The sequence below is a fragment of the Taudactylus pleione genome, unplaced genomic scaffold (assembly GCF_031769625.1).
Source record: "Taudactylus pleione unplaced genomic scaffold, aTauple2 ptg000089l, whole genome shotgun sequence".
In the NCBI taxonomy this organism is placed as follows: domain Eukaryota; kingdom Metazoa; phylum Chordata; class Amphibia; order Anura; family Myobatrachidae; genus Taudactylus; species Taudactylus pleione.
In genome coordinates, this window is record NW_028284491.1 from 16,793,862 (window position 1) to 16,809,228 (window position 15,367).

A 15,367-nucleotide genomic window follows, 5' to 3' on the forward strand; every position below is an offset into this window, starting at 1 on the left:
TTTTTATTACATCTTTTTCTCAAATCTCCAGCATAAATCAGTAATTCTCATGACAGTTCTTAGTAGAACTCAACAGTATTACAATCATTAGCAACTTATAGCTATATAATGCATTTATTATCTCTGGTAATAATAATGAATTGGTATGGCCTGTTCTGGAGGAGACTAAGCAGATGGCTGTGATACTGGATTATTAACAGAGCCCAAGTTCCTGACACACCAGGAGCTCCATTCACTGACATTACATGTACTGAGTGAGCAGCATTAGTATATTGTTCTTTGGTTATATAACTACATTACAAAGTGGCCCATAAATATCTTGTAGATAAAAGCCCTTTATAAAATCATCACTGATTATCTTCCCAAGCCTGACGCCCTGTGTAAGTCCTTGCTGGGACCTCTTAATCTCGTGTCTCTTGTTAAGGCTGTTTCCACAATGCAATGATGTTGCTCTGTTCTAATCACCAGTTCTCACAAATTGCAATGCATGAATACACTTTGAGGTGACTGTACAGGCTCAAATATCAGACTTAGGGGTTTATGTATTAAGCAGTGAAAGCGTGGAGAAGTGGAGCAGGGGAGAAGTTGCCCATAGCAACCAATCAGCTTTGAAGTAGCATTTATCAAGTACAGTCTATAAACTAATAGGTCGTAGCTGATGGTTAGCGTTGGGCAACTTCTCCATTGGTCCACTTCTCCACACTTTTCACTGTGTAATACATAAACCCCTTAAATGCACAATATTTTATATTATTTAGATTGTAAGCTCCTAGGAGCAGGGTCCTCTTCCCTACTGTCTCACAGCCCTCTTCTCTAGCACTTCAATGACAGCCTTCAGCTTGTGTATGGAGAATTGTGTTGTTACTTGTGCTCTGTTTATGTTTCGGTTACTGTATTACTGTATTGTAGTGTTATGTTCTGTGTACCCTGTACTGTCCTACTGATGACGAATGTACGGCGCTGCGGACCACTTGTGGCGCCTTATAGATAAAATGTAATCAGAAATAATAATTATTTATGCATTTTTGAAAAGCTGCATGTACTGTACAGATCTACTCCGTCTCCTTTAAAATGAAGGACACAAGCCACGTGTGCTTTTTTTTTTCTGTGTTGCAACTATTCTAAAGAGACAAAAAAACAGCACAAAACATGATAACTTCCTGGTTCTTCAAAGCACCCGAGTGCCCGAGGCCTTATTAGTAATGATAGAGGCTGTGATGGGGGAAGGGAGCGACCACTGGTCCTTGTATCAGCCCTAGGTAAGAAAGAACCAAAGGGCATAACTAGAAATATCAGGGTCCCATAGCAAAATTGTATGTATCATGAGGGGGTCATAGCCACCATCCCCAGTTAATATGCTCTAGAGCCGTGGTCAGGGAACAGGGGTAAATTACCCCACATGGGGTAAAAATGAAATTCCAGGGGGTAATGGACGGACAGCCGGGCATGCATATGAATCATTCTATAATATAGAATGATTCATATGCATGCCCAGCTGTGCCGCAGGGAGGCTCTAATCCGGACACCCGCTGAGATGTTATTACCAGCGGGCGCCCGGCTCCTTCCCTGCAGCGCCGCGTTAGCCGGAGGCTGGAGATCTCTTCTGAACTCCAGCTTCCAGCTTTGTCCATGCGCACTATGGGAGAGATGTCATGACGTCTCTCCAGGGGCGGATTGGGATTGTAAACCAGCCCGGGAAATTTTTGAAAGCAGCCCTAATGGGGGCGGGCTCTCTTGAAAGGGCGGGTCTGTTGATGGAAGATAACACAGGGAACATCACAGCTACCAGCCTATAATAGTATCACAGCTGCCACCACATAATACAGAGAACATTGTAGCAACCACCATATAATGCAGAGAGCATCACAGCGACCACCAAATACAGAGAACATCGCAGCGACCACTATATAATGCAGAGCGAGTCATAGTAACCACCAAATAATGCAGAGAGCATTGCAGTGATGTATATAATACAGATATGTATTATAATTAATAAATATATATATAATGTCTAACTATATATATATATATATATATATATACACACACACACACAGTATATAGCAAGTGGATAGGATATATATATATATATATATATATATATTCAGACAGGCAGACATATTTTAAATATAGTAAATCAGCTTACTGTCACACAGACTGTGACAGTCAGAAACTTTAGGCTGCCGGCTCCTGTGTGCAGGATGCTACTGTGCCGTCTTGTACTGTGTGTGTGCCTGCTGCTTGTTGTCCCGGAGCCGGAGCTGTGAGTGGTGCACTCAGGGCCGGTGCTAGGCTTCTAGGCACCCTATTCAAAGCTTCACTCAAAAGCCCCTGCTTTCCCCAGCGCATGTGCTATAGTCACGTGCATCCCACAAGCATAAAACAGTTAGTATATGCCACACATCGCTTGTGCATAGTTATGGATGCAGGGGCATATCTGTATTGGGTGCAGGGTGCACATGGACCCCTGGGTCCAAGGGGGCCCAAACTGCACACATTTAGGACCTCATTCAGAGTCGGTCGTTGCGGCCGCACGGTCGTAGGGGAAAGGGGCTGGATATGCAAATGAAGTGTTCGCAAGTTGCGTCGCTAAGATGAGATCGTTAGCTGAACGACCGAGGGTAAGAAGCGGTCGTAAGACTAAATCACGCCCCTTTCTCGATCACGACACACGTCATCTCCTGGGATATAAGGATTAATCGCGACCATCGGGACCCATCGGAGCTGATCGCAGAGCTTAAGGCTGACCATACCCTCTCTTAAGCACTACGATCAGGTCAGTGTAAAAACCTCCCATGTCACATGTGCCATGACACTACTTTGTTAATTATGCACTCCCATTAAACGCCGTTCGCATAGTCAGGCACGCCTGCGTTCAGATCTCCACTCCCCCGTTTTCAAGCACCTTCCCCTGTTACCACCCACAAACGGTTGATTTTGTCACTCAAACTAACGACCTGGCTGTGTTCAAGGAGAGAGAAATTTCTGATCATAGCGGCTAGTTTGCGCACGCGCGTTGCGAATTTTACGCATGCGCAGTTTAGCGAACATCGGCTGCATACGACCGAGCGGCCGCAACGACCGACTCTGAATGAGGTCCTTAGTCTCATACTTACCTGTCCGGAGTCTCCAGAGTGCTGCTCTGACCGGGTTGGCGCTGCAGAGCAGCAAAAAAAAAAAAAATCACTGGGAATATGACGGCGGCCATTTTCCTGGTGACTCGCGCATGCGCAGTACTGCTGTTCCCCGGAAACCTATGCATAGATACATACACTCGTATATATACATACTCACGTGCAAATATACTCCCTTTTAGAGTGGAAAACATACTGCCTTTTGTTTATTTATGCTGTTCATTCATTATTACATAGGTACATGTATACATAAATAAACACACACAGACCCTAACATACATAGGGACACGTATATACACAGATACATAGGTACATATACTGTTCAGTCATATACATAGAAATTCACATATACATAATATATATTTCCTTTCCTAAAAGAAAACATGCTGCCTCTTGTTTATTTATACTGTATTACATACATAATAATCTAATAAATAGCGGACATGACGTATGATGCGTGCGGCCAGGGAGCGTTTCTTTCAAAATTACGTTCGCATGTTTTGTTCGCTCGTTCAGACATAGAGGCGTCAACAGACCACAAAGAGCGAACGGTTCATTTAAATAGCCACCCCCTTTTTCTGGACGAGCGAGCGCAAATAGCGTCCGGCTCTGAATCAGGCCCATAATTCGTACATAATGATGCCACTAGATTCGTATTTATTTGGAACACGTGTCTATTATTCATGTTGCACTGATACTTTTAGTATTTTGTAGACACAGCCTCCCAAACCCCGATTCCAGTACCAGCCCCCATACTTCAGGGTCTTAAGCCCCTCAATACAAACATAATGCAAGGTTGGGCTACAGTAGCTAAACCATTGCTGAGTTGCTACATTGCAGCAAATTTATGTTCATACTGCAGAGCTGAAAAGCACAGCTCCGCCTAGCAGAGATCAAGACATAAACTAAGGAAGGCACAGGGAACCCATATCTAAAATTCAAAGCTGACCCATTCCAGTGGGCACGGACCTTATATCATTACATGTAGATTGCTATTTACTCTATCATAGTTAATAAGGATATCAAAGGTCCCCTCTGGGTTCCATGCCATGATTGTCACATAACTCCTCCGTATATTCTTATCTATTCACAGATCCTTATAGTCTACTTAACAAGGTGCATTTTATTTAATCTACAGTATTAGACTATTTTTTACCTTCGGCTCTGTGAAATCATTTATTTTAACTTTCATTTTGCGCACTACTTAAATGTAGCCATATTATTTTGAGACAGTGGAGCCCAGGAAAAAACAAATCTCGTATAATAAATATGTACATATTAAAACAACACTGATTATATCCAATGTTCTCAGCTCCAGAGTTAGATTATTTCACAAGGGATCAACTTAACTACCATAGTGTACCCAAAGCCATGCATATTGTATGCCTTTTCTGCTGTTTCACTTGCAGGATCAGAATAGAAAATCTAGTAGTATCATCATGTGTTATTGATAGTAATAGCATGTGTAATTATTCCTAATAAGAAACCACTATAAAAGAGCACAAACAAAAACAAACCATTATATAGCATAAAATATGCTTTAGATAATATAGTTAATAAATAGTATCAACACTGGGGATTCCTAAAAATTATATGGTCTTTTCATATGTATTGTTAAATGTACATCGCGTTAAACAAGTCAGATACACAATGATAAAGAACAAGTATCACATATGGAAAGCTCAAAAAAGAGGAGTAAATATGTGCTATACAGAACGGAAAAATGTGAACACACCTATTATACTGTATGGTTCCCAAAAACAATTAAAAAGGCTCCGAGTCTTTGCTATCTCCTGTGAAGGCGCCATCTTTTCGAAGATATCACCCAAATGATGGTGCCAGCAGTGAAAATACAGGGCGGGACCAGCTGCAGGGTTCATAGTGGGATATGTTCTGTGTGCTGGGCATGCAGTGCCAGGCCCACCTTGACCCACACCCTGCCCCATACACTGTGTTAATTTTGCACCATTTTATACTGTGTATTCATATTTACATATATCTAACCAAAAGAATGAACTACAGTATATAACTTGATTAATGATGTGTATTGCACAAGTAATGCAGATATACATAAGTAGCAGAGGGAGTACTGTATGTAGGAGAGCAATGATGTCACTTGTGTCAATTTATTTTAAAAGTGCTCTATGGTGGAATTAATAACTATATAAAGAACATTTCATTCAATCAATGTGTTTTGTGGCAAAGTGAAACTTGTGTATCTTAAGACATAATAATGTACAGTATATGTGCTACTGTAAAAAAAAATATATATATGATATGAGAGGTCACTTTGAAATGTAATGACTTGTAATGGTCAGTAACTTTTTATGTCCTCATATTCTACAATAGGGGGCATAGCGTGCCATATAAACATGCCTCTATAATACTCTGGCTGTCCTGGTTAAACCCCACAAACCCTAGTAACTGTTTTCTATTCTTATTATACAGGGAATTAAGGTCTCTTGTCATTGAGATGGTCCTAGCCACAGACATGTCTTGTCACTTCCAGCAAGTCAAAACCATGAAATCTGCCCTGCAGTCACTGGAGAAGTGAGTATATAGGAGAAAAACACTCTGCTTAGAAACAATATACATGTCTGACTGGCTCATACAGTAAGAGAGATGTGTACCAGACAGACGTGTGTCAGTAGTAAGTAGATTCTGTATGAGCAAAGTATAAATAGCTTTGTAAAGTACAGTGCGTGGGTATATGAATTTCCACTACAACTGGTGGGAGAATATTTCATGGATATATTCACTTCTGTCTCATCTTTCCTATAAGTTTCAACGCTTAAAACGCATAAGAGTGATGTGTTCCTGGCCAATTTGCCGGTCGACCTATCGCATCGTGCATACACACTGCAGTGATACGATGGCGCGATGTACAATGACATGCTGCATTTAGCACCATGGCATTGTACATGATATCTTCTGAATGAAAGTGCAGCACGGCCAACCAGAAGTTATCGTAAACGACCGGCAGGAGCGCGCAATTGCCGATACACACTGAACAATCCTCATGATTTGTCGTTCCAATCACAACTACAAATCGTGAAGATATCATTCTAGTGTCTACCCAGTCTTAAGCGCGCCATACACGGTGCGATAAAGCAGCCGATCCGACGGATTGGTACGATTTGACTGCTATATCGCACCGTGTATGGGCATGATGTCGGACCGAGACTGCACCGTGTGGTTGTACATGTTAGGAAATCTGACACTCACATGTTAGAATGCTGATCTGTAACATCAGGATCTGTGTAAATGTGATGTGTGTGGATATTTTATCAGCAGGACTTGTGTGTAGCACCGTGAGATAAATGAACAAGACATAGCATAACACAGAAACAGGGAGGAGAGAACACAGGGTGACAAATAACATTTAACTCACATTGCTTATGAGACATTTTTGTTACTACAGTAATTAGTTATATGTAACTATTACCACTTCAGCTGATGTGTGATAATTTGACTGGTGTAGCATCGGGATGTGGTTAAAATACAGACGGAGGGGATTCCAGAGGTCAGAATGCCGGCGCCAGAATCCCAACACCTGTCTGAATCCCTGCGGCGGCATCCTGACTGCCGGAATCCCGAAAGTCAGTAGCGGGATTAGGGGGAGGGTTAGGCACCAGGGGGAGGATTAGAGTTAGGCACTAAGGGGGGAGGGTTAGGGTGTGTGGAGGGGGGGTTAGGGTTTGGTTTTGGCACTAGGGGGGGAGGTTAGGGTTAGGCATTGGGGAGGGATGGTTAGAGTTAGGCGTAGGGAGAGGGGAAGGGTTAGGCTACCGACCGACAAAGTGTCAGTATTCTAACCCTGTCGGGATGCCGGTGTCGGGATTCTGACCGCCGGGATACCGAATGCCGGCATCACATACCCAATACCCATCCCGTAGCATCAATACCCCCTCTCAACAGGATAACGATCATGATCTTCAGTTCTTAAAACTGGCAAAGCTTCTGTAATCATAGTTCCAGTTGGGGATGTAGTCCGGAAGCTGACGGTCTAAATGCTGACAGCCGGCTTTCAGACACTGTAATCCCGACTAGGGATGAATGACAGGCGTCTAAATCTAGACGCCTGTCATTTGACCGACGTTGGGAGACCGGCGTCCGGCATCCCGATCGAGCGGATGCTGGGCGCCGCAGTGGTAATACATATCACACCATTACAGTTGGACAGGATTTCAGTTTAATAATGCCGTTGCCTTGAAAATCCCTTAAGACATGGTGCTTCACATCAATGTGTTTAGTACATGGGTTAATTTTCTCAGTGGTGACAACTTTTAACATACTCGATTACCTTCCACGATGGGAATTGGTTTGAACATATACGTCCCTAAGCTCATCAGGGCTTGACCTAACCAGATTTGTTCTTGACAATCAGCTGCAGAAATATATTAGGTTTCTGTTGATTAAAGTGCTGCTGTTGTTTGTTTTCTACCGCTCCATCTTATATTAGCATTCTAAAGTCACAAGTCAACAGAAAAATCTTGTTATTGTGTCTTTTGAGTCACTTACTCGTTCTGCATGTACATAACCTGATGATGGTCTGCATGTACATAACCTGATGATGGTCTGCATGTACATAACCTGATGATGGTCTGCATGTACATAACCTGATGATGGTCTGCATGTACATAACCTGATGATGGTCTGCATGTACATAACCTGATGATGGTCTGCATGTACATAACCTGATGCTGGTCTGCATGTACATAACCTGATGATGGTCTGCATGTACATAACCTATTGATGGTCTGCATGTACATAGCCTGTTGATTATTTAAATTTCTTGTTGATAGTTAATTTTAGATATTTTATGACATACTTTACAACCTTCCAGTCACACAGAGGGGTATATTTACTAAAAGTCCATTTTAATCGATTTTGATCAATTTAAAATCAATGAAATTGATTAAAATCGATCAACATTGTTGTGTATCTGGGGCTAAATCACACATTTACTAATACTTAAAAAAAAAAAAATTGTCTGTTAGTAAATATGTGATTTAGCCCCAGAAACACATCGATGTTGATCGATTTTTATTAATTTTAAATCGATTAAAATCGATCTTTAGTAAATATTTCCCCAGAAATGGAGATGGCACTTTTTGTACAATATTCCTATTGCCACAGCAATATCTGCTGGTGTTACTGTATATAGGAATAATAGTTTCCCAGTTACCTTTCAATGTTAATGGTTATCTGGTAACAATGTCCACATGGGAGAATTTCCTTCCGTTGCCTCTTCCATTCCAAAACAGGTCAACCATTCATGAATTTTGTTTTTCCGATTGAATTAGTGCCAAAAATTATGGGATAGCAGTATGTAAAATAAATGGTAGGCGGTGTCACCATACTGTGACGTTGTGGAAATGCCTAGACCTAGACCAGGCAAGGCGATGTGAATTACCAGGGTTTTAATGGGGCATGTTAGTAAGTTCCCAACAGATGGGGCATTCCATTTCTGAAGTTGTTCGGACATTCATTGACCTACATTGTCATGTGTGTGCCAGGAAAACCTCATGGAAGGCATTACCACCCAGCATGCACAGCACAGTGGCTGACCACGGGTGCTTAGTGATCATGGACAGCAGCATCTGCCCATTATAGTCTGTGGTAAAAGACAAGTGATACTGGCACAAATCACATCCACATTCAATGCAGGAGGTACCAGACCTATATCATGCAGGTTAGTGCCGTGTTCTTTAGCTTCCATGGGATATGGGACCAGAAGACCCACCAGAGTGCCTCTGAGACATCAGATACAGTGCCTCACCTGAGCTTGTGACATTGCTAATTGGACCCTGGTGGATGGGCAACATGGGCCGTGGTCCAATGCGTCATGATTCCAGTTGTATCGGGCTCATGGTAGGGTGGCGCAGACAACATGATGCCATGGACCCCAGTTGTGAGCAAGGCACTGTGCAGGCTGGTGGTGATTCCATAATGGTGTGGTGTGTGTTCACGAGGCATGCGTTGGGTCCGCTGGTCCACCTGAACACATTGACCGGTAACCACTACGTTGCATTGCTTTATGACCATTTGCAGCCCTTCATGCAGTTCATATACCCCCACAATGATGGAATATTCCAGCAGGATAATGCACCGTGTCATCAGTCCCAAGTTGTGCACAATTGGTTCAAGGAGCATTCCGGAGAGTTCTGACAATTGGTGTGGCCACCACGTTCGCCCGACATGAAACCATCCAAACATTTATGGGATGTGGTGGAGAGGTCCATTTACACCCAAGATCCTGCACCTACAAATATCAGGGAGCTGTAAGAAGCTATCCAGATTACATGGGTCTACATCTCTCCAGAGATCTTCTGTCCACTTATGGAATCGCTGCCACGTCGGGTTGCTGCACTTCGCCAGGTTAGAGGGGGTCCTACACGATACTAGGCATCTATTCCATGGCTTTTGGCACTTCAGAGTACTTGCATTCCTTTTGCTAAATACTAATTGTTCATGATGAAGTCTCATTAGCATTTTCCGTATATTAGCAAAGCACCTTCTGGTTCTCTGTCTCCCAATTTTCACCTGGGAGACACACATAAGCCTAGCAGGAGAATATTCCCAGGTGGTTCACACTCTTTCCGTTCCATAGCACATGAAAGCAGCACAGTGGTACTGTGGTTAGTATTGTGGCCTCATAGCGCTAGAGTCATGGGATCCTTTCTGACCAGGCCCTAGCTGTGTGGAGTTTGTATGTCCTTCCTATGTTTGTGTGAGTCTCTTCTGGGAATTTTTTACATAGTTCCTTGTGATTGATTCCGCTCCCCAAACTGTGTAGAACATTTGCACTGTCAGCATAATTCCTGCCCTTTGGGGTGTAAGGGGTTTTTGTTTGCTATTCAATACCCTACCCTCTAAAATATGCCTGAGCTTTCCTGCTAATACTCTCCTCCATGATCACTTCATATTGCAGGCTTGCTCTGGAACTGGTTAACTGATGCTGCTATGTTTTCCCTGAGCTTTTACAGCATCCCAATTGTGTGCTTCATGAGATGTTCTCGTTTATCTGGAGTAGTTTTCTATGGTAGACACTAAAAACTTGTTTCCAGCTGCTGTTTATGTTCTCATCTGTCTGCACACATCACTATGGATCATCTCTTCTGAATTAGTTGCCCTGCTGTGACTTGCTTAGAGCAGCAGCACACGTGTAGATTTAGCTTTAGTACAGCAGATGCACTTTAAGTATGTCCAGTTGTATCACCATGCAAGTGTAACGCTAAAACAGGAGTCATGTTTTTGTGCAGCCGTTCATTCATATCACCTGGATACCTGTATCCGAGATGCATACCTGTATCCCAGATGCATATGCGTTGTGTGAATGCACTTCTGATTGGGTGAGTTAGGCTTCATTGCCTCCACACCTGAGCTCATGAACAGGTGGCTGTGTGCTATTTCCCAGGTTATAGTTCCTGAATCTTGTTACACTGAGCTATTACTCTGATTGATGTTAACACAAATTGCAGTTTTCTTTTGCGACAACTTGCTCTTTTCTTAAAATAAGCATCTACTGTACTTCTATTCGCAAAGCCCGTCTTTTTCCCCACTCGTGTTGGAGCTGCAACTCCATACAACAAAGGGGCTGAGACGGAGTTGAAGGGACCTGACTTGCGGATACTGAAACCCTGGCGCAAATTGCGAACTGATGATGATCACTCAGAGGTTGTGTCTGATTTGTGACTAAAATACACCCAATAATGAAAGTTAAACTGCAGCAACTGGATTTTTAAAAGTCAAATACACTGCATTAAATGCTCATTTTATTCAAATTAAGTATGCTTCATGCTCTGTTTGTGCAGTGGAACGCTACCCATGTTTTTATGAGGGATAAAATGAAAAATAATTAACTAAATAAATAAATTATATTTGCATCTTGTTCTGTTAGCATGTCCAAGCGACTTGGGCACTTACATGCAGTGTGAACTGTGATTATTACTGTAGCATCTTCTGTACCCAGAGTGATGTCACACTTCCTGTGATATTTCTGACACATCTGATCATGGTACATGCAAGGAGAGGGAATATCTATAAACTGTTTTCTACAAATTGTTTCTATCAATTTTTTCAATGTTTTCTACCAATTTTACTTTTGCATACATAATTCCTTTAGCTTCTCTCACAGTGTTAAGCATAAAATTGTGACTTTTGGGTACACTCAAAAATATATGGCTATACTTAAGTTTCTGTGGCTGTAGTTTATGATGCACCTAATGTACCTTACAATGTAACTTTAAAAAGGGCCGGATTAAGGTGTGTGGGGGCATCCTGTTAATCCAGCACTGGCTTTAAATCTAACATACACATACATCTGGTGGGAAAATGCAGCCATCTTCTCCATCATCAACTCGGAAACACATCAGTGACCAGACCTATTGTAATCGGACACATCTCTAGCGGGGAGCTAATAGACTTCTCCATTTCCCTTATGTAAAGAACGTACATGTGAGCACCCCTGAGCAGATTTACCAAATGCAAAAGGGGGCAATTATTAGATATTCTGAACTCAAAATATGAGTGCAAATTGTGTGCATGCAAAGTGTGATACATTTTACACATGTTCCATTTTTACATAGTTAAAATTAACTTATATCCAATGTAAATCCAGACCACAATTCCTTCCTTTTTAATTTCCTTCCTGTCATCGCATTCATCAATTAATTTTCCTTTGACAAACTCCAAAGGGAGCTCGGATTCGGGTCTAGCTTTAATGGCATTAATTAAAGCTCCAGATGATTCATGAAGGCTGCACAGGAGTAAAACTATCTTTGATGTCCTCCCTGATTACTTACTGTTCTGAAATTCTTACAATTGCATTTACATGCTCTTGCATTTCCTGATGCTTCTGCAATCTCATATTGTGTAGTCCGATATAGTTTACTATTTAAAATTGATCTTCCATGCAGTGTGTAATGTGCTTTCCATGTGCTTCCGAAAAAAGTACCATGGTAAATGATCAAATTAATGGAATTTCATAGTAATTTACCTTGGTAATCGGGTGGAGAGATGCTCAAAACTGTTTCAAAGTGATTGTGGAACCAGTTCATCTTTTAATATTAAAAAACAAATATGTAGTTAGATAAATAAAAATAAGAGCAAGATGAACCTGTTGGAACTTTCACTGCAACATAGTAATTTTCACTGTTTAAGTACAAAACTAAAACTTTACATTAAGTTAAATGTAGCCTTTTAAGCATAAGTAGGCAACTTTATATAGTTTATTTTATTGTTTATTTTGTATACTGCCAGCTGTGAATTTAAAGTTAGAACTGAAACATAAACTCTACTTCACATTTCACTGTGAGCAGAATGTTGTTGATATTCTAAACTAAACCACAGTCATACTGCAAATGAGTTTGAGGCCATTACATTTGCCAAATATGATCCAACCCATAACTCATTAGAATAATGATCCGTAAGATCAGTGTATTTGAATATGAGATGGACACATTAGGAACTAAACAAATGGTACCCAGAGGGGAGCGCCGCACACTAAATGCAATAAGTACAGTATTAGCAGAGGAAACAATATAAAAGCACAAAAGAACAAGAAAATACCACTATACTGTCTGGAGTGGTGTACAATCCTTAGTCAGAATCCCTCCGTGGCGAGAAACATATAAGGGAAAAGAAAAAATATAGAACATCCAATGTGTGAATCCATAGGATAGATGGTGATGATATATCCACACGTGTCACACTCTTAAGTTTATAGGAAGGCCAAAAAGTCTATTTAATATGTGGGGTGATAATCTTCTATATATGCCCCATTCTTTAACATCCCCTCAAAAGGTAACGATGGGGAACGTACCCCACTTACTCTGTAATCAATGTGTAGAGGTATATCAAGGTATCTTTTAACTTCAGGCGTACCGTACTCACATGCAGAGAAGATGATACAATCCTATCTGGGTCTCTTTGGTGCGAACCAGCACGTTCTTAGTAATGGAATAGTGTAGAAAAAAAATTGCCCTCCAGAGTGAATAATACAATAAAAATTATTTAATATTGATACAGTGGGCAAATAGGTCCAGACATAGGCAGGTATACAGATGGTATGCACACAATTTCCAACTCTCCGGATAAGTTCAGAAAATGTCTCAAACTGCCAGAACTGGGTACCAATGCATGGAAGCACAAGATGTGAGTTCTCGTACTGTACATGCACAGCAAATTGAAGACAATCTCACTCCTCCAGACAGGTGGATCAGGGGAGGAAGCAGGGCAGGATGGGGCAGGCTGGTGTAGCCCAAGTACAGCAAGGGCATGTTGACACGCCTTACATTGTATAGTGGGGAAAGTGGCTGCATACACAGTACAAATGGAAAGTATTGGGTGGGGAATGGTGGATGGCACTACATATTCTAAATTAGCAAAGGTATTTTAACTGTTGTGTTCAAAATATTGTTGCTAATTTAGAATATCTAACGCCATCCACCATCCCCCACCCAACACTTTCCATTTGTATCTGTCTTTGTCCTACTGGTGATAGGACTAGGGGGTTGGTAGGCAGCTTTCATGTATATAGGTTGCGACAGAGGTGTCCTAAAATAACTTGTTTATGCATATACAGTATGACTGCTATGCTGGCCGTGCACCTGCACGATTTCGGGCCGATTTGGCCGATCTTCGACAAGTCGTGTAGAAATCGTGTATTTTTTTAGTAGGATACGATCTGATGTGCGCTCCCGCAGCTCCTAGAATGGATCGTATGATCAGATGTACAGCACATATGGTCCATTGCATCGTGTACAGATCGTACCGTGTATTATGTGCATGCAATGCATCGTGCGTCCATTTATGTAATTTCAATGACTTTTTCCTGATGAGCGCATGAGGCACATGATCGTTCGTACGTCAGATCGTGCGCAAAGAAAAACAACTAATCGTGCCGCCGGGACTGCAGGGAGCTCTGGGGAATCGTGAGGTGAATCGTATCGTATGCTGGTCGTGCAGGTGTATGGCCAGCATTAGGACTACTGTAAAAAGAAGAGTTAACCTGCCCAGACTATATTGCCCATACTGTATGTATGGAACATAGATTGACATTAAGATGTAGTTTACTGTATACATCAATGCGACTTGTGAGATTTCAGTATATTCTTTGTAAGGAGAAACCTCTTTATTCTACTTTTTGTACTAATCTAATTGTATTCCCTAAAATAACAGTTTATTAATTTTTTTTTCATCCATTTTAATCCATTTTTTATGATTAAGATCTAATACTTACTGCTTTTTTCGGACTGCTGTAATATTTAAGAAATGATAGATGCTTGTGCAAAACAAACACAACTTAATGCTATAAGATAGCATTGTAATATACTATACTGTGTCTACAAAACCACTGCGCTCATTTTCCTCTACATGTGCTTCCAGCATAGACAAATCAAAGGCGCTGTCTCTACTACTGCATGCCGCTGACATCAGCCACCCTACCAAACAGTGGAAAGTGCATGGACGGTGGACCAAAGCTCTGATGGAGGAGTTTTTCAGACAGGTAACACATACCCTCATGGGCTTTTATTATGTAAAGTGCATGTGGGTTACAGTGACACTTAACATGAAACCAGAAGCAAGCAAAACTCTCATGAGTCTACTGATCTTACTAGAATTAACTATATTTGTTCAAAATGCAGATTGGCACAATTAGCTAGAAACACTGGATAAAATCTGCCCTATTTATGCAATTGGTAGGCAGGTCCCTTCCATTCAAATTGTATTTATTGTATAGTGTTGTTTTATACTATACTAGGGGAGAATGCGAATATGCCATACTAGTTGTTGCCCACGACTTCGCCCATGATTAAATCGCTTCTGCCAACATTTTTTTAAATTTTAGGTGTTATAGTTGTATTGCTTTGCATTGGGGCCCTGTCACGGGAGAGGCCCATGTGCCCAGCAGCACTATACAGACTGGTGGCAGCAGCGCCTTCACCCACCTCTCACACCAATGTCACTGTGTGCCTTGGGCACAGACTGCTATGTAGCCTATCCTAGTCACCCACCTCTCACACCAATGTCACTGTGTGCCCTGTGCACAGACTGCTATGTAGCCTATCCTATTCACCCACCACTCACACCAATGTCACTGTGTGCCCTGTGCACAGACTGCTATGTAGCCTATCCTATTCACCCACCACTCACACCAATGTCACTGTGTGCCCTGTGCACAGACTGCTATGTAGCCTATCCTATTCACCCACCACTCACACCAATGT

The 15,367-nt window shown here is 41.7% G+C and overlaps 1 protein-coding gene across 5 annotated transcripts in view; it reads left to right on the top strand.

The window, feature by feature from the left end:
- Positions 1-15,367, top strand: part of PDE1B (phosphodiesterase 1B) — a 321,883-nt gene that overhangs the window by 265,412 nt on the left and 41,104 nt on the right. For all 5 annotated transcript variants that reach the window (XM_088469301.1, XM_088469300.1, XM_088469303.1 and 2 more), the window contains 2 exons: positions 5,583-5,684; positions 14,526-14,646. In XM_088469301.1, the coding sequence (XP_088325427.1) occupies positions 5,583-5,684; positions 14,526-14,646 (223 nt within the window). The remainder of the gene's footprint in view (positions 1-5,582; positions 5,685-14,525; positions 14,647-15,367) is intronic.